Source organism: Anopheles coluzzii, chromosome 2 (genome assembly GCF_943734685.1).
Source record: "Anopheles coluzzii chromosome 2, AcolN3, whole genome shotgun sequence".
Lineage (NCBI taxonomy): Eukaryota > Metazoa > Arthropoda > Insecta > Diptera > Culicidae > Anopheles > Anopheles coluzzii.
In genome coordinates, this window is record NC_064670.1 from 5,799,343 (window position 1) to 5,818,693 (window position 19,351).

The 19,351-nt window shown below is 47.0% G+C and overlaps 2 protein-coding genes across 3 annotated transcripts in view; one reads left to right on the plus strand and one right to left on the minus strand.

Moving 5' to 3' along the window:
* Positions 1-1,937, minus strand: part of LOC120952129 (adipokinetic hormone/corazonin-related peptide receptor variant I-like) — a 28,279-nt gene extending 26,342 nt beyond the window's left edge. Inside the window, exon 1 of one of the 2 annotated variants that reach the window (XM_049605887.1) lies at positions 867-1,937. In XM_049605887.1, coding sequence (XP_049461844.1) covers positions 867-1,077 — 211 coding nt within the window. In that variant the 5' untranslated portion in view covers positions 1,078-1,937. The remainder of the gene's footprint in view (positions 1-866) is intronic. The other variant, XM_040371290.2, reaches the window with a different exon arrangement.
* Positions 1,938-9,535: 7,598 nt separating this feature from the next.
* On the plus strand, positions 9,536-15,333 carry LOC120950132 (rab3 GTPase-activating protein regulatory subunit). The gene is made up of 5 exons (XM_040367914.2): positions 9,536-9,916; positions 10,008-10,791; positions 10,864-13,894; positions 14,260-14,457; positions 14,705-15,333. The coding sequence occupies exons 1-5, from the start codon at positions 9,841-9,843 to the stop codon at positions 14,933-14,935; spliced, it is 4,320 nt and encodes a 1,439-aa protein (XP_040223848.2). The 5' UTR covers positions 9,536-9,840; the 3' UTR covers positions 14,936-15,333.
* The last annotated feature ends 4,018 nt before the right edge of the window (positions 15,334-19,351 follow it).

A 19,351-nucleotide genomic window follows, 5' to 3' on the forward strand; every position in this document is an offset into this window, starting at 1 on the left:
GCTATGTACGGGTGGTATTGTGGGAATTGTGAGTTGAAAATCAATTACTTATTCCAGCTGATTGGCATTATCAGCTATTCTATAATTAATACTGTTGCAATTGTAATTGACTAAACAACTTCATTACAATTCCACCTTTTTCATAATGAAAATTGGATGGACTAAATTCCAAATCATCTGGGAAAACACTGTGAAAACTGTTTGTTGCACATCCATTAGTTCAATTGTGTTCCAGCAGCAGGAACGATTCAAAACCTACCCAATCTCACTTTGAACTTTGCCGACTTTGGTGCCGACTCGGTCCGCCGTTTCACCTTTGCCGAGAAAAGTTTGTCCCCGCTAGTTGTTAAGCGAACTAATTTGTAACCATTGCACGGAACTTATTGTTATTGCTCCACACCGAGCTCATAAACCTCTTGACGGAATTGTGTGGTGCGCTAACCCTTACCGCCGCGAGCACCGAACGGGTTGGATCAGGACGGGAAGGAAGGTCGTATAATTTATGCCCTAAAATAAACTACAATGTGTACGAACAATCGGCTCCGGACACGATCGCAGCAGTTAGTGGCGACCTTTTAAACGCCCGTAAAGATTCGTAAACTTGTAGTAGGACATTTCCAAGATAAGACCTTCCACTATGCCTTGTTTCCCCCTTTGTGCTGGACTGCTGCACTGGCAAAACGCACGACTGCGGATAGAGCGTTTTATGGTTTCCTGCAGTACGGACTCCACTCCTATCCCATATCCGTGCCGATCCGTTCCATCAGCCATCGTGAGTGAAATGTTACATGCTTGGCATCAATAATTTGCAGACTGACTCGCAAACCCGCGTCACCATGCTGTCATACCGCTATGCCCCTCGTTACCTGGCGCTGTGATGGTGACTTCGGTGCCATTCTTGTCCAGCCCGCCGAGCAGTCCGGTACCGTTCGGTGCGAGCCCCCCGAACCCGCCCAGCCCGTACGGGTTGGCGCCGGAAAAGTTGGCCATCGCGGCCGCACTTTGAAGATACTCCTGCAGATATTCATGCTGGAGGGAGATATCCATGATGTTGAGTAATCCGGCTGCCAGGTACATCCAGACTGGTTGGCTGCCTCCGTGCGGGCAGCGAGTTCAGCAGCGAGCGCACAAATTCATACACACCGCGATGGGGAGAGAAGCTTCCACACCAAAGGGGCGGTTGTGGTGTTAATTTTCACTTGGTTTAGTGTAAATTGCTCACTAACGCCGGGATGAGGAGGCCATTCGACGCTTTGCAAGATGGCCGGTGGGGAATTCTTTGGCAAGAGCACAAGCGACACGCACGGTCGCTGTTAGGTATCCGGCATTCATGCCACCACCGAAAGGGATGTTAGACACTTTAGGAAACACACAGACACACTCAAACACAAACACCGTCAGCACACAGCACTGAAATTGCGGTGGCACCGATGCCACACAGCCTACTCTGTTTTGATACCATCAATCGACCGAACGATAATCACTTTTCTCCCGCAATTGCAATGCGATTGAATCGATCCGTTTGCCCTATGTCGAACGTAATCCTACTGCACTCACTGCACCGACTGGGCACCTCGATTGGAGGTCGATGATATGCCGCAGCATATCATGCTGCATCTGCAATCGAAACCACACAACGACACTGCACACTTCAGATACACTGGCAATGGCATCGCACTGCAGCGCTTCCGTTAACTTCCGGGAGGTTTGAATTCACGCGGGAAAGCAACGAACTAATCCGCTCGGATTGCATTTGAACGGTTGAGGCTCCTTCAGTTTAATCTTTCTTCCACACACGACACAACACACGAGCTGTTTCGGCCACGGTCGAGACGGTGACTGAGCTGGCCATTGAAAGGTGTCGCAAGGATGAGCACCGACTGCGGGCTGGATGCTGGATTGGCTCCAGCCTCGGAAAGCCTTACCCGGCTGGGGAAATGGTACTCACAGGCAGCGGTACATCCTGCGGCAGTGATTCCCCTGTGTTGCTGGCGCATGCGAAGTAACCATTTTAGCCAGAACGAGGAGGCAGAAAGGGGAGGGAATGGCACGAGTTGCCCACGAGGGGAAAGCTAGATTTATGTTCTAGCGTTACAGAAAATATGGGCCGCTTTATACTTTCCGGCCGGCCGTTTCCATTGCTGGCACAGACAGGCAACTGTTGCTCCGTTTTACAGCTTGCTGCTTCACTTGCTTCCCCTGGCCATCCTTTCAACTCCTCCTGCAGGCATTCAGCTTCATTATTGGCCTATTGTGCAGGGTGAACGATTGTAGGCGAACGGTCCTCAAGTTTGATCGAAAACATCGGTTAAGCCTCGTTCACACACACACATACACCCTGTGGCACAGATTGATTGATGTTGACAGTGGAGTATAATCTCCGCTTCCGGGTGTATTTAGCCGCGTCACAGCAGGAAGCGAAGGAAGGTTTGCTCCTCGGCACACTCGGAACGATAAGCCGGCTGTCGCTGTATTTCCTTTCCAGGAAACACAAACGCTACACCCAGTCCATGGTACGCAGTTTTCTAGTCTGAGTTTTCCTTACTGCCTTAAGGAAATAAACCCCACTCGCCTCCCCTCCCTGGGAAGCACGGACAATGCTTGCTGCAAAGTACCACCGGCTAGCGGCGTGTGCGTTTCCTTCCGTTGCTTTCAAACTCACTTGACAATGGTTGGCAGTTTTTATTGTTGCCATTTGAAACGAGCAGTTTGCAGCGGTTTGTTCCAATTGATTCACCCATTCGGCCGTTGCTACTGCGAAGGATTTACCGCTTATCGATACCGAGCACCATACACGCACGGTCGAGTCAGTCGGCATCGAATGACCTAATAAAGTGTGTCTGTGTAAAATCTCGATCTGGATAGCGGGAAAAATCAAAACCATTGGGCAGGGTCGTCGGTCACCCATCGAGTCGAGTCGAGTATCGGAATTCGAGATGCGGTTGCCGTAAGGTAGTTAGCTTTTACGTGATTGCCTCGTTACGTTCCGATTTGTTGGTGCAGGATCTTGGGAGGAAGCCGTCGCAAGCTAATCGAATGATATTCGTACGATGTGGTGTGTGTGTTTCTGTGTGCGTATGATTTGAATCCGGAGAGCCATAGCGGTTGGTATAACGTTTGATGGCGCCAAAATTTATGCAATGTCATTCGCGTGGCATTACAGCACCAAGCTTAACGGAAGCCTATCAATCTTTATTAGCGAAAACGGTTATAGTACTGATTTGTGACTGTGAATGTGTGTGTGTCTGTGCTGTGGATGGGTGGAATACAAGGAAAGGGAATATAGATGCTGAGCGGCGTCAAAACGTACTTCATCTTATAGCAAAATAGAGCAAAACGCTATCAAAAAAGGAAGGTTTTTACAAAGGCAAAGCTGTGGCCACATAACGGTTGAATTTAAATCGAAATGGATGCAGTCACGAAGCATATATAAACAAATCGGAGAGTAAAAATATAGCATTACCACAAACACGTGTGAATACTGTCAATGAACCCAATTACCATCGTACGCCGTACGCGGAAGCCACAGCACGGATCGTATGGATGAATGCAATTCGAATGGTACGGTTAAAATCTACTATAGATTGCGTATTTGAATTGGATTCTTTTTTATCGTCTCTAATGTTGTTTACCGCTTTTCACACGGTACGAAGCATGGTCTAGCATGATTCACTCTGGTATAGCATTTTGTGTAAGCGTTGAAAAACAAAATTAATTCAACACCATGAACATCACGCAGCTTGCGGTTGGTTACCGTTTTTGCTTTTGGATTCTGTTTGTTTTTGACGTCATTTCGTCATGACGTCATTACGCAATCACCTTCGAATAGGGGGTTTTTGGGGTTGGCAAATTGAAAAATTGTTCGATATTCAATAATCACTTTACAATTCCATCAGTGTCAAAAATCGTTTAAAGCATGTACTAATTGCATACCTCTAGGCGTTTTGTAGTGTGGATTGCCTACATGCTTGACAGTTCGGAAAGCAAATACCTACCACTCTTATCGTTTGCTTACAGACAAGCAATCCAAAATCTACCTAGATTATTGTTGTTGAATTTCGCAACAGCTTCCATTCCATGAAAAGGATTTAACAAAATTCCCGAAACAAATGCTCGGAACCAAATACCACTCGCACATATTTGGCGGTAGCATCTCGGATTGAATTACTTCGGAATCCTCATTTGAAGTTGTTAGCAATAGCGAACAATTGTCTCTTAGTAGCCACCATACTCGGTGCAATGATATTATTGCGATGATAACAAGCTGGCGCATAAATTGGGGCATATGGAGAATTATTGCACGAGCCAGGCAATATTGATATGACCATCGATGCCTCAGTTCTCGCAAATGGTTGCACCGATAGCAGTAAATTCAATAAGCTGCTGATGTAGACATTAGCAGCTAGTGAACACACCAACTGGACACTAATTAATGAAAACTAATGATGTACCGCTGACACTCTAGTCTACTGTCACTGCCCAAAACTATCCCACGAACAGCAGAGTTTCGTTGGTAATTGATTGTTCATCCAAATTGAAACTGTGAATCCTTTAAAACGCTTAAAATGTCGTAAGCTTAAACACAAATACTCATACTAACACAGCTAGATTCATCCTCGTTACGGAGTGGGTGTGGAACAATGGACGGCTAAGTTCACTGTACCTGCCATCTGTCCATCTTGCTGTCGAGATTGTTTCACCCATTTGCGTATGAAAACCTTGCTAACTTGTTGCTATGCTGTCTTCGGCAACCGGGGTTTGCTTTTGAACTCTTTTTTTGTCGATGCGCAGTGATCTGAAAACGTCTACATCTGATGTGTTTGAAGCAAGCTCTATGGCGAAAGTTCAATCATCAATAACATTGCCATGCGCCGAGGCGTAAGGATGTAAAGGGTACATATGAAAAGGTCAACATTAAGGCACTAGTCGATGTAAAGCCACACGAACAGCAAACACAATGGGAACATTAGGGGTAGCGTTTAAAATGGCTCTATATTGTTCTCACGACAAACGATTGCATACTTTCAGGCTCTTTTCTTGATTAAAAACGCCCCAACTCATGCAATCTTCGAGGTAAAATCATTCTACTGTGCCGGTGAGTTATTTCCTTTATTGTAGGTACGACAGTATTTAGTTTAAAGCATTACAATGGTCGTTTCATCATTTGAATTGCATCACATTGAATGGCACACTATAGAGCGACGGCTCGAGTTCAATCAAAAAACATCTTCCTACGATACTGTAACTCATAATTTCACGCTAATGATGAATTTCCAACTAAAGTCATCGTTGCTTTCATTGAACACCTCCACATTCCATTTGGCGTTGTGACTAATGGTGCAACAAAGCAAGGTTCTGCAGAAACACAACCCATTCAAGCATAGAACGTTGTTGGCAACGTGCTGGCGTTCGATTGTTACGAAGTGCTTCAAAGCTGCCCGCTTCGCAGGAAATGAAAGAGTAATGAACTATGCGGGGGTTTCTTTTAAAAAAATGGTTCAAGCTTGTGCAATAACGGGTTTAAAAGAAGGTAAAGGTGAGTTACAATTCCAAACATTCGCCGAACTGTTACCGCACGTTTGTATGTAATGTGAATAGGCGAAAATGTGAAGGAAAGTTTAACAATACAAACAATTCCTGGAATACGTTTTCCAATACGTATGTATGCTAAACATTTCATAATCATTGATAACCTTACACAATTGTGCATGCTGTGTTGGTTGCATTCCAATGTGCTTCGATGAAACACGGAGCAGCCATCTGGTACAGGACAAAAGTTATAAAATTTGATGGAAAATTCCTCCCGCTCAGCATGTGGCGTGAACGAAAAGAACGAAACTGATCACCGAAATTCCTATAGCGAGTAAGGATGCATACGGACCCTTTGTAAGCTTATAACTCCGCCTCAAAGTCTGCAATCGTTACAACAAAACGCTCGCGAATAGGACCAGTTTGCAACAATGTTTATAAAACTGAGAAAATCGTTGCTATTCTTGCAAACTTTCAAAATGTATAGGAGCATTTCCTAGAGCTTGTTTAATAATGGGAACGTATTAACACTTTGACCGCCGGCCTGACGTCACAGTTTGCGAGTGAGCACGTAGCGCATGACAAGAGAGCGATGAGAGCGACAATTGTTCGTGCGACTATTATCACTCTTTTGTTTCATTTCGATAAGCGGCGTAGCACATCTCGTTCTCGTTCTCTCTTTCCTACCTCATTCGTTATCAAGAGAATTGGTGAGCGTCAGATACAGAGCTGAGCGGTGAACAAAGCCGTCGTGCGATTTCATATGACGCGGCGCTTAAAGTGTTAAGTAAGTTCGTCAAAATTTAAGGCTTACCCGAACAGCCTGTGCCTAGAAAGAGAAGAACAAATGTTTTTGAAGAAAATCCTTAATTCTGCTTGTTTCCACATTCTAGCTTTTAAGTAGCTGGCTATCTATTCAATGCAGTACAAACGACGATGTCCATTCAGATTTTGTTAGTTCCCAGTACTCTAGCACCAACACGAAGGGGGGAGGGGAGAGATTGCCACAGATTGCCGGCACAGCACAGGCAGTTCCAGAAACTCACGCTTCAACAAGTTGCATTACTCACTATTTCGATAGGGAAATTGAAGAGGCGTATCGGATTGGAACAATAACTCCCAGTACGATCACACTATGCGCCGGAGGTGTTTGGTACAATGGTTTATAATTTCATGCAGAGCATATTTCATTAACAAAGACATTGTGACGTTTCTCCCCCCCAAACTGCAGACTATTTTCCAGGTAGTGACATGCATCCGATAGATTTAGTTAAACGAAGCTGCACAAATCGCTACACAAAGCTTCATGTGATGTTGTGTACGTTGCCCGGGAAGGATGAATAGGATATGCACCAACAAACCGCAGCGCATAAATGCTTCAATTTGATGTGTACATTGTTGCACACTGCCGCACACAGTAGCTAGAGATATTTACTTAATTTCTCAAATTAAATTAACTAGCTTTTGGCTATGTTTTAAATCAATAGGCCAGTCGATACGAGCTATGGGGATTGGTTTTCAGCACAACATTCTAGCACGTTTCAGGAGCTCCCATTCAAAATTGGTAATTTTTTCCGGAAACCAAGCATGAACAGACGCTAGCAAATCGCTCGTAGGAGAGTTGGCCTTATCGGCAGTGATCACTGCATCGTAGGTCAACCGTACCATGGACGGTGTTGTAGCGTAGGAAGTAGCGATATTCCCGAGTCCGGCCGGATATTGGGTAGCTTTATTCAGTCAGTCAGTCTGTTGCGACCCACATCAAATTAGCCGATGCTTGTTCCATTTCCTTCTTGAATGTGCCCTCGAGCTGGATGGGTGGCGCCTCAACGTTCGATGGACGGTGGACTTCATTCGTATATTTTGTATAAATTTTTATCCAGCAGACCAGCAATCGTTCAAGTTCAAGAGCATAACGGTGCAGCGCTTCGTGTTTTGGAATGACTTCGTCAAGGGTCCTCCAACGGCTGTTTGTTCCGGGAAAGCACCGACCAGCTTTTCATCATGATGTGGCTACGCATTCCATCTACTAAACACCTACGCTAAATCAGGACCGTCAGGACAGGCAGTTGAATTGCGCGAGCTCACAGTGAAATTTAATTTACATAGTTTAGCAACAATCTATTCCGCCAATTGGTTTCACTTGTTGAGATGAGTGTTAAAGAGAGAGAGCTCGCATTTGCTTTAAACGATTGACGGTTTTAGTAGAAAGATGCACGCAAAGAACGGCTTCTCAAACACATTTGTATCATTAAAAGTTTTGGTTTCGAGTTAACAGAATAACAGAACATTTTTTGGGCACATAATAAACGCATAGAATTGACTTGTGTTGCTGGGAACGTGTAAAAATAGACCTTCTTTCGAAGAGTCCGGATGCTAGTGTTTTCCTAGAATGGCGCAGTAGAAACCTTATAGTTGTTTTTCATAACGTAGTGACATTTTTTTCTATTATTAAAATCAATTTACTTGTGCGAAATTCTCGGAAAAACATTTCCTCTCTAAGAAGAGCACAAAAAATTGTTAAAACCTGGATTCGATACGAAAATGTGTTCCTTTAGCATTTTTCACTATTGGAATGCGATTTTTGTAACCATCGTAATAAGTACATTCGATCATTAGCAGTAGATATCAAAGTCACTTTTATTCATGAATTTCAATGCTATTCATTTAGCACCAGGCGTCTCCATTAAACTGAAAGCGCGCTTCATTCGTAATTGAGCTATAAAGATTGTGCTATTTAGAAATGTTTCATTCAAATTCTTGGTCTTTGTTTATTGGTAGTAAAATTGTAACATAATCAAATATTATAGATGTAAAAAAGCCTTTTACATACATGAACATCTTATTCGGCAAACACAGCTATAAAAAGCAACAATATACTTCCGTTACAAGCCAGGCCCGCAAAAAACGTCGAAAGGTTAAGCAAAGCAAAGGGCATTTGCAAATAAACCGATCATGGTTTGCATATATATACTGACACGCACATATTATACGCACAGCCTGGCACGTGTTTATTGGTTCATCGTCTGGATGTAATTTTAGCATTCCGAAAAGAAACTGGCAAATAACAAGTTTGCGTGTTGTGTTCTTCACATCCATTACAAGTCAAAATACCGTCTACCACGATACGAATTTAGCACATGGTAAACAGTCACAAAGAATTGTTCAAATAAATAAAATAATAGATCAATTAGAATAGGCTTCGATGAAATAATAAATCCAAGTAGATTTTGATGTTATTTGATTCAATTGTATAAAAGACAGGGTTTCACTGAAAAAGGATACATTTAGGCTGCACACACTCGTGTCGATTTTCCACTAACTCACCTTATATCATGGTTCACGGAAAGCTAACAGGTTGTTAAATTATGTCTTCTTTGCCACTGCCCACGTCTTTCTTCGAGATGAAGTGCATCCATTGTATATATTCCTCGAACTTTGTTCACCAGTCATGTACTGTTCAGTTCTTTGTTATCTTGATTTTCTTGTAATTTTGTGCAAATATGCGAAGCTCAATATTTCAAATGAATTGTGCTCTTTCAACGGGTATCGATGATAGGAATTGTGTGGTGTGATGCCATTGGGCAGCTAGTAATATATGTTGCTGGGCACACATTTCACAATACTTTGGCCAATTTCTGAAATGGTTGAAATTACTGCATCATATCGACATTTGTTTGGTGTACCGGGACCAGGATAATTAATTCCAGGTTAATTCCAGCTTGTTTCCTTCACAGTCTTGTGTGAAAAACCTGTACACACATTTTCACTTGCACATTCAAGCCGATACGAGCTAGATACACCTTGCTTGAATTATCGCATTTCGTTTAACAAATTGCACAATCAAAAAAATATAATCTTTATTGCGCTGCACGTGTTATTTCTGTTCTAATTTGAACTAACCACGTCGCGGTTTTCAAAACCCGTAGGAGCGCGATTTGAAATCAATGGCTGCTGTCAAAGCAAAGTACCCGTGGCCGCTCCCACTGTGACATTGCTGTCAACAAAGCGAACTGTCAACACAACGAAACTGTTTGCGTAAATAAATTAGCTGTGCGATAAAGAATTTGCTCAAAAACATTGCATTTTGGAGCTGGAGACAGCTGTATTGCCTCATAGAAAGCTTCTAGAAAAGTGTACATATTTGCTAATCAACGAAGCACAACTCCTACTGTGCGCTTTGTAATTGAACTGACGGTGAAAGTGATTCGTCACGCTGCAGCTTTTGTCTACGATAGAATGATTGTTGTGAATAGTGTTTCCAAAAGCCAATGAAAGCGGGATCTAGCGCAGATCTAACGATCCTCCAACATGTCTTGCGAAGTAAAGGTTCTCGCCAGCATTGACAACCTGGACGAGGTGCAGGAACAGTTCGGTTTGAGTTCAGGTAAGCAGAAGCAGCACAACAGCAACAGTAACAACAATTGCAAAAAGCGACATGTTTTGATGTTTCTTCCATAATTGAAAACCCTTCACAGAAGAAAACTGGCTGAATGCGATTTCCTACTCCCTGTCGCCCGCCGGAGACATTCTCGTCCTTGGGCACGGATCGATACTGGTGGTGCTAGCTTCCCGCTGGGATCGGCAACGGCAGCTCAATGTGTACAAGACGGCCTGGCGAGGGGCGATCGATAGTCCCAGTTGCATCATCACCAGCGTGCTCTGCACGCCCATCGTCGGCCAGGGCCAGAGCTCGCAAACCATGGTCGACTTCAGTTACATCATGGTCGGGCTCGACGATGGGCAGGTGCTGTTTTATGGCGAAAACGGTACGCTCATCCATTCGCAAACCTTCCACCAAGAGCCGGTGCAAGCGATCAAAGCGCAGAGCGGCAAACATATCAACGAGGAGCTGTACGTCCAGCATCCGTCCTGCACTGTGATCTTGCAGGGGGCGCAGGTATTCCCGCTGCTTCGCAGCCTACGCCAGCAGATCAATCGGTACGGCATCGGCAGCCCGAAGGTGAACGAAGCGCAGGAAACGATCGCTTGCCGCAAGTGGAGCTACGAGAAGGGCATGACGATCGTGGATGCCGTGGTCGTGGGGCCACAGAAGAGCTGCACCTATGATCATCTGCTGACGGCCAGCCTGGAGGGAGGCTTTTTCGCCAAATATCGCCATGCGGCACCGCAGAACTCGCTCATCATTGCCGCGGGCAGTAAGCCTTACGTTGGGTTCCATTACGCGAAGGAAGGGTTCACGCAGCCTGTGCTGGCGGATGTGGCCCGTGCGGTGGCTAGCAAAATCAAATCTGCCTTGCCGTAAGTATTTTAAGCCTGTTCAGCACACCCGGAAGTACAACTGATTGTCATCCTCTCTTGTCTCGTATCTAGTTCCTGGTTGGGTGGTGGTGCTTCCGCCCAACAACAAACTGCCGCCGAACCACAGCTGCCCCCGTCGGAACCGTTGATATGCCGGTTCGGGTTGTGCGATTTGCAGCGGAACGCATTTGCCGTGTGGCTTGCACCGAACTACCAGCTGGCTGCCGTGGCGGACAATCTCGGGCGCGTGATCCTTGTCGACTGCCAGCGCGGCATTGCTTTGCGCATTTGGAAGGGCTACCGTGATGCGCAGTGTGGGTTCGTCGAGGTAGCGGAAAAGCTGCCGAAAGAATCGTCTTCGGCCGCTCCCGGTCGCAAGATGGACCGCCGGAAGGCACTGTTTCTCGTGATTTACGCACCCCGCCGATCGGTGCTCGAGATATGGTCGCTGCGTGCCGGTGGCCCCAAGGTGGCCGCCTTCAGTGCGGCCAAGAACGGGCAGCTCATCTACAACACCCACAGCCAGATGGGAGTGACCAGTGGGGCAAGCAAGGTGAAGTACACTGGGCACGGGTGTACGTTTTTCGATCCGTCCGACAGCAGCCTGAAGGAGATCGTGATACCGTTCCACTGTGCGCTGAGTGATTCCAAGTCGAAGCTGGCCAAAGATTTGCATTTGTTGAAGCGACTGAAGGTGTGCCTGAAGTCGGGCGATGGCAGCGAGTCGGAAGAGCTGGAGGAAATGACCGACATGTGTCGATGCTTCGAGACGGACGAGGTGCGGCAGCAGTGCGTGGAAATGTTGGCCAAACAGCGCAAGATTCGCCCGAAGCTGTTTGCAGCGGTGGTGGACATTTTTGCTGAGATTGCGGTCGAGGGATCGATCGTGAACAGTACCCTTGGCGTCTCGGAAGCTTCCGCAGGCGGTGACGATGATCAGCACGGTGATGAGGAACATCAGGATACGCGGTCCATCTGTTTGCCGGCGGGCAAAAGTCCGTTACAAGTGATGTGTGAAAATTATCAACGACTAGTCTTGTTTTATCTGCATCTGCACGGTGATAGGCCATCGATCGAAGATAGTAAAGCGGATCATCAGAGTAAGCAGGAAAAGTCGCTCGATGGCAACGATACCGAAAAACCTGACCCCGAATTGGTTGATCAGAAAGCTGACGATCAAAAGACCATCAATTTGCAACTATCTGATCAGGAGCTAACGGTGATCGAGCAATTGATCGAGCTCATTCGGCTGAACGAAAGCGAAGGATCGCAGGCGGGGCAGAACGCCACCGTGGCAGGCAGTGCAGCATCGAAAGGCGTCAAGTTCGACGAGAGTGTCAGTTCGGGTGGGCGTAATTCCAGCTTCATGGAGTACCTATCATCGTTCAACGTAACAAACGAGGATCTTATACTGCTGCGGGATGAGAGTTCTCATGCAACGCTTGGCAAGATTATTTTCGACAAGCTGTATCGGACGGATTCGAGCCGGCTAGCTGGATTCGTCGAGGCGGCCGAAGCATGCGGCCTGATGCCCGAAGACTTGCTGCGAACGTTTCTCGCCTACTGGCTGCGCTTGCCGTTCAACTATAGCGACATGTCCACGCTGATCGAGGATTTGAATCGGTTCAATGCTGTGCTACACCAGATATGCTTGGTGGCGCGTGATCGGATCTATTTCGAGAACAACGCCATTTGCCTGTGGTGGCAGTCGGTGCGTGAATATCTGCTGGAGTCGCCGTGCGCTTTGCGCGGTTTGCTAGCCGCACTGATGTGCCGCAACGAGGCGCTGCGCCACGAAAGCCGCCGACGTAGCGATGAGGAGGAGCTTACAGCGACGGAACAGTTCGAGCAGGTCTCGCAGGAAGCGTGCCAGTGGATGCTGTTGATCTACAAGCTGGAGGACGTGGCTATCCTGGGGAAGATTCTGGGCGAAAGTGTGCGCTGCCGCAATCCGCGCTGGCCGACGCTGAAGTACCAGAAACCGGTAGTGAGCCTGAAAGAGATTCTCACCGGCGGCAAGGGCATAGTGTCGGAGCTGGTTGCGAAATGGATCGCGTCGACGGGAATCGATCCGCCGATGCTGGTGATCGAGGTGCCACCGGAAGCGACGGAGCTAGATACCAAGGCGGAGGAGTCATCGCCCGGCAAGGGCACCGATCCGGAGAAGAGCAGCCGGCGGGAACGGAACCGGCGATTGGCGATGCTGAAGGCGAACCTGCTGCTCACGTCCGAGTACGGGCCGTCGAAGGACGGGGGCGGGGAGCAGGAAGAGCTCGATCCGGTGCTGTACAATCTGAACATTCTTCGGCTCCATTTCCCGTTCAGTCTCGATTCCGGGCAGCTGCTGGCTCAGCTCGCCTGGGAGTACATCGGGGCGTGGAGCAGAAACATGGCGAACGTGGCCTGCCTGCAGGCCGGACTCGCCTCACTGAAAGCCATCCCGCGGCTGCAGTACTCCATCAAGCACGGTCTGTGCTGCATGATCTGGAATGCGCATTTGAAAATCCCGCTCGAGGCGACGAAGAAGCTGGTGAACAAGGTCGGCCGGCTGCCGAAGGAGAAGCTCTGCCTGCAGGACATCGGCATCAGTGATGCGCTGGTGCCCCAGTTTCTGGAGTGCTGTTTGGAGTTTTTCGACCAGTTTGGCGGCAGCCTCGATCACGACAAGCTGGAGCTACGCTTCGAGGATCTGCTGCAGGACGGGCCGGTACCGCTGACGACGCTCGCCACCCAGCAGTCGTCGGCCAACATGGCTTTGCTGCGGCTGCACCAGGAGCTGACGACCGTGCTGCTCATACTGACCTCGTTCAGCGTGCGCTATGCGAACAAACCGATCCAGCAGCTGTTTGACGGGATGTCGAATCAGGCGTTCTTTTCCGAAATCAATCGCCAGCAGAACGCGACCAATGCGCTGCCGAAGGCGGACCAACTGTTGCGGAAAACGCGGCTCGAGTTTCTGTGCCGCACGGTGACCGCCACGATGGAGCTTATCCACGAGGACATGGAGACGGTGTACTACGCGGACCATAACGGGTGGATGGACACGATCGAGCGGCTGGCCGGTGCCTGGGAGCTGGAGTTTGGCGACATTCGGAAGCATCAGGTAAGCGTGGAGGGGGGTTTACCATTAATTAAATCTGTTGCTGCATTGAACATAATTAAACTGGTGGGTGGATAATTTCAATGCAAAAAGTCATACCAATATTCCGGGAACCATGCTTAGTTCTTTTGAAAAGAAATTCGTAAAATAATGCCTATTTGTTTTTCATGGCTTTTCAAACGCTTGATTCAGATTGTGCGATATTAATTACATGGTTTCCCTCAAATGAAATTAAATATCTTTGCCCACTATTATGTGTGCCTGTGGGTGCAAACCCGTAATGATAATTTCCCCCCTTGAAATGAATGCAATTTCGAACGGATTGAAACGGGTCGTGTACCTCATTAACGCTGCACAATGTGTTTCAGATAATTGAGCTGTACGCGTACGGCTGGGACACATATGCGCACGAGCTGCTGGAGAACGTCATTCCGGACCAAACCTTCTCGAACCTGCTGCTAACGATAGCGGGCCGCCGACTGGCATTGTACACCAAAGCGAACCCGACGGCCTGGGGCCAGATTGCAGCCGTCGGCCCTCTGCTCACCGACTATCTCGATACGCTTGTAAGTGTTGGACAGGTTTACTATCTGAATCGGTGACGTGGAAGTTGCCCAGCAGGAGGTGCTCTTCCTGCTTTTCCTGTTGACTGATATATACTACTACTACTACTATTCGAACTTATCTCTCCTTCTCTTGCACCTCAAAATTCCCCCCGCCCCATCTGCCGTTTCCCATCACATCATTCGGGTTTCCCTCGGTCGGCGGTCATACCATTTTCTCTTGTGCACGCCACTCTCCCTCCCCATACAGGTAAGCAATAGCAATTACGGACCACCGCTGCGTTCCGTCGAGACGGACGAGACCGTGCTGGCGACGGCAGCCGGCAGTGATTTGTTCATCGAAAAGATAACGAAACTAACGGAGAAAGCGTTCAACTGTCTCTCGGCGCTGGCAGTCAACGCGAAGGGCACGGCCAAGGAGCTCCGCATCGCCGGGCTCATCTTTGACGCTTGCGCCACAATCAAAGATCATCGACATTAGCATTAGCAGCAGCAAAAAGGAAAGAGTGTATGTGAGGGAGAGAAAGAGAGGACGGGAGTGAGCGACAGAATGATAACCCGCGCGCCAAGCCACGTGATATTGATGTTCGCTGCTGTTTCTTCGCCGATTTCTGTCCGACTCTAAGTGTAAATAATTTTAACCAATTTACTAAGAACACAAAACCGTACAGGCACGGCGAATATGGTGCGAGGATGGTGCGAACGCGCTCTCGAGCGTTCTGTTTGGTACCGTCTGGGTTGCGCCACCGTTAGGAACGATTCCGGTTATCCTTTTTTTATCCAACCTCTCCTCCATCCCAACTTGTTGCATAAGATAAATAATGTCTCGAAAATGTTAATAAAAAGCCTTGTTGACTTGAACAGAACGTGCCTTCCTAATGGACGAGTTTTTCAACATTGATTCTATCCGAAGCTGACGGTTCCGGTCTGGCAGCAGTTTCCTTTCTATTTGCCTACCCACGGCTTCCCAGACATTCAAGGCGAGAATGTATCCAGTTGCGATTAGTATCGTGGTAAAGCCTCAGAACAGGAAAGAAGAAAAAAAACGCTTGATTAAACTAAATACTTACCTCGATCTCTGTTTGTATCTTTGCATTAGGGCGGCCATCTGAAAAACGCTTCAAGCAGACTTCGCGGCAAACCCTCGGGAGCTGTGGCGCTGTGTGTTTCCAGGTTATTATTTTCTGTGCTGCAACCCGCTGATTCAATTATGCGGTAGCAAATATTTGCATTTTCCTTTCGTGCCAGACGACTGTGCCGCCGTCCCGGGGTCGACACTACGACACGGCATGGCATACTAAGTTGGTGGCAAACTAAAATGCCGGTTTGATGGCCATGGCAAGTGTTGACCAGCGAGCGATTCAAAGGGAAAATAGCAAAACTCTGTCGTCGAGCAGCACACAATGTTGTCCAGAGGCTGGTGAAGAGTGAAGAGTTACAAACATACGTTGGAAAACAGTAATTAATTAACAATTCCATCATCAGAGGTGGTTTGGAGTGTGTGTGTGTATGCGGTAGGTCGTTTGACGGAAATAGGAGCAAAGGGTTATCTGTTGAGATGCGTCGCTTAAAACGGAAGCTGGAAATAGCAGCAACTTTGAAGCATTTCCAATATGCTTCTCAGAGTTATTTATTAATTTCTATTTTCCAATTACTTATTTTTAGTTATTTTCAAAAACTCACCCAACGTCTGCCGTTTGCTAACCGGAAAACGGACGTCACAAGGGGTAAATGAACACGTTATGCTTGATGATTGCAACAAATAGCTTTCTAAATCGAAGCATTTTTGGTGATAAATCTCATCGCCTTCGCAAATTCGATTATAACATGCAAATCAAGCCCGAAGTGTGCTAGGTGAGAGCAGAAGTAATCAAAAGCTTTCAACTCGAAACACCACCACCCATCGGACATTAGCGGTTCGATTGGCATGGCGGAACGATTTCCCCGGTAAATTCAGTGAAGCCAAGGCTACGGGCAGTATTTGGCATACCAGTTAAGAAGGACCGAGGATAAGGGGGTAACAAACCGTGACCGTGCGATGGCGTGATTCCAGCGGCCTTTACCTCTTTTCTGCAGAAGAAATTACGCATTAAGGGCATTCAATAGTGCCTTTCCTCATTAATCAAATGAAACGCTATCCCATCCTTAGCGAAAGTGGAAAGCCCACGCGGGTCCTTTCCCCATCGGTGACATTCACTGTCCGACACGTTCATTTGCCCGGAGATTGCCCAACGAAAAGGGGAAACTAAAAATACGTACCACTCCTCTCGCTTGGTGGCCGATGGTCTCCATCCAACGTGCGTCTTTCTTCACGCACATCGTTTCAGTAATAGTTGCCCTAGTTCGCGGTAGGTGGCGCTACTATAAATAACTACTAACCGTCCGTTCTCGGAAGGGCACTAAAAAGCTAACATCAATAGGCTAACCGTCAAGGACGTTTTAGGTGTATGTGTGTGTGTGTTTCTTGCTTAGTGATGCAGTACATTAATCAAATAAAAGCGATTAGTATCACTCTTTCGCACGAACGAGCTTCAAACCGTGGGCAGGACGAGCACACAATCACACCAACGTTTCATTACCCTCGGGAGGGGGCAGGCAAACAGTTAGGGTGTTTTTCTCGTGAAATAACCTTTCCGACGACAACCCAGCGGGAGAAAAGTGAAAGATGTTAATTTCCGCATCGGTACCCCCTCTTTTCCCATAAGACAAAAATGCCTCCGGTTGAAAAATTAACAAGCATAAAGAAAGTTTTAAAATTTCTTCTGACCACGTCCGCGCGCACCCACTTGCGCGTCACGCAGTGTGTTGCGCTGGCGTTCGCCGCTCTTCGCATTATGCGCTCTGATGAAGCAACAAATTGAACGTTTTGGCGGCTGCTGGTGCTGCTGGTGCTTCCTGTCGCTGTCGCTTTTTTAGGCAGAGCAGGACAGTGAGCAAAGGGAAATGTTTGCCGAAGCCAACAGCTCTCTTAAATCAACAACGTGCTGGTTCGATATAGATGTTACTGGCGCTGGTGGTCCGCCTTCTCCTCCAACTATTATCGGCTGCTCGTGCCTCGGATCCTCATGGAAAATACATTAGCCACCACCGTTAATGAACGTCACTCACGCAATGAATCAACGCGCGCGAGAGGAAGAATTCCTCTCCTCGCATTATTCGCTTACCTGTTATGCTGGGGTGGTCCTGGCTGGGGCGCCTTTGCGGTGTAATGGGTTGAACTGTTGCACTAATTAAGCGTTAAATCGAGCCCACCTTGCGAGCGAACGTCACCATGGGAGGTAGTAGGCTGTGTGCAATCAACACCGCAAACGGCACCGAAATCGAACCACAGCAATCATGAGCCATCACGTTGGCAAGGGCGGTGGGTAGACGCAACCGCAATCGGTAAAAGGATGTGGTACGCATCAGTAAGCAGCAACGCGCTTGATTCAGTGGAGTCCTTTTATCTTGAACGGGGAGAAAGAGAGAGAGAGAGAGAGAGAGAGAGAGAGAGAGAGAGAGAGAGAGATTTGTTACTGATTGCAGGTAAGGCAACAAGTAGTAAACTGACCAGAAACGTTTGTTTTAAGAGAAAGCCTACTTAGTCATCTTTAATTGAAGCGTTCTGTCAGCGCCTAAATGTAGATAAAGTTTTCAGCTCGTCACTGCAGGAGAGTATCTTTTTTGTCCCATTGCCAGTGTTTTAGTGCATTTAGTGTGAAGCATGATGGAGACAAAACGCACTTAATTGCACAATTATTCACACATTGTTATTCATGATCACACACACACTTTTTGCAGGCAAAAAACTTTAAATGCACCAACTGCCAAACATGCAAAAAAAAGAAAATTGTATTAAAAAAAAAAACCCATCAAATTGCGAACAAAAGCAATGGGAAGCAAATCTATATCGGTGTTTTTATAGCCAGCTATTGAGGGGTCACGTCTCGTTTCGGATGGGAGATGGGGTCGCACCGCGCTCCATATTTTATGGTCACGGGCTTTTGAGTCCTTCATCCGTAACAACTTCCGCAACATTTCCTTGAATAAAAGCATACAGGGAAAGGGAAGCATGCAGGGGACGACGGGGTGCAAGCAAGAAGAGAGAGTGAAAAAAACGGTGGCACGTGGACCTCCTACATGTGTGAGGATGAAAATAAGCTGAATTATGAATTATGGAATATGAATAACGCGTACGTGCGATAGGAAAACATGAAAAAACCCGGCTCCATGAAAGGGAAATTGGGGTGAACAGAATGAACCCAAAAAAAGAGAGAAAGAGCAAAGTGTGTGAGAATATTATGTATTTTAAGTTATTTTTGTGCAGACAGCCCAGAGGGCAGGGGCAACAAATGATTTATTTTGATTGAAACACGGAACGCGACGGTGCGCACTAATGGACGTTTTGTTTGCAGGATGCATTCACGGCAGCAGGGCGATAAAAAGGACACATTGAATGGAGCTTTTTGTCGATGAACTTTGGAAAGCACATTACCCGACAGTCAAATGCTAGTGTACAATTGAAATAAAGCGCAACATGGAGCAGCAGTTGACAAAAGGAACAACTCACCGCATTGCCAGCAGCAGATAGGACAGATTGTTTCGCTTTACCATCTTTGTTTTATGGTAAATGCTGTTTTATGCTTGCAGATTAGACTATTTACATTCTGTACACTTGCTACTGCGGCTGGTGTGGTGGAGAGGGTCATGAAATATTCATGCTGCCTTCGTCAACATATTCTAGCTTTTGGGGGGGCGTCCTACACATACCTTTCACTTCGCATCGATGGCAGAATCATTCATCCCGTCAACGACAAAATCCGGTTGATTCGCTGTTTACTTGTCGCTGGCTGATGCTTCTGTTACGGTTTCCGGTACCGGCTTCGAACACACACATACAGATATGGCACCCGAAGGC

Excerpts from the sequence above, each read along its gene's own strand:
- LOC120950132 (XM_040367914.2), top strand. The coding sequence starts at position 9,841 with ATGTCTTGCGAAGTAAAGGTTCTCGCCAGCATTGACAACCTGGACGAG. Across the intron at positions 10,792-10,863 it reads AAAATCAAATCTGCCTTGCC|TTCCTGGTTGGGTGGTGGTG; the intron begins GTAAGTATTTTA and ends TCTCGTATCTAG. Across the intron at positions 13,895-14,259 it reads GCGACATTCGGAAGCATCAG|ATAATTGAGCTGTACGCGTA; the intron begins GTAAGCGTGGAG and ends AATGTGTTTCAG.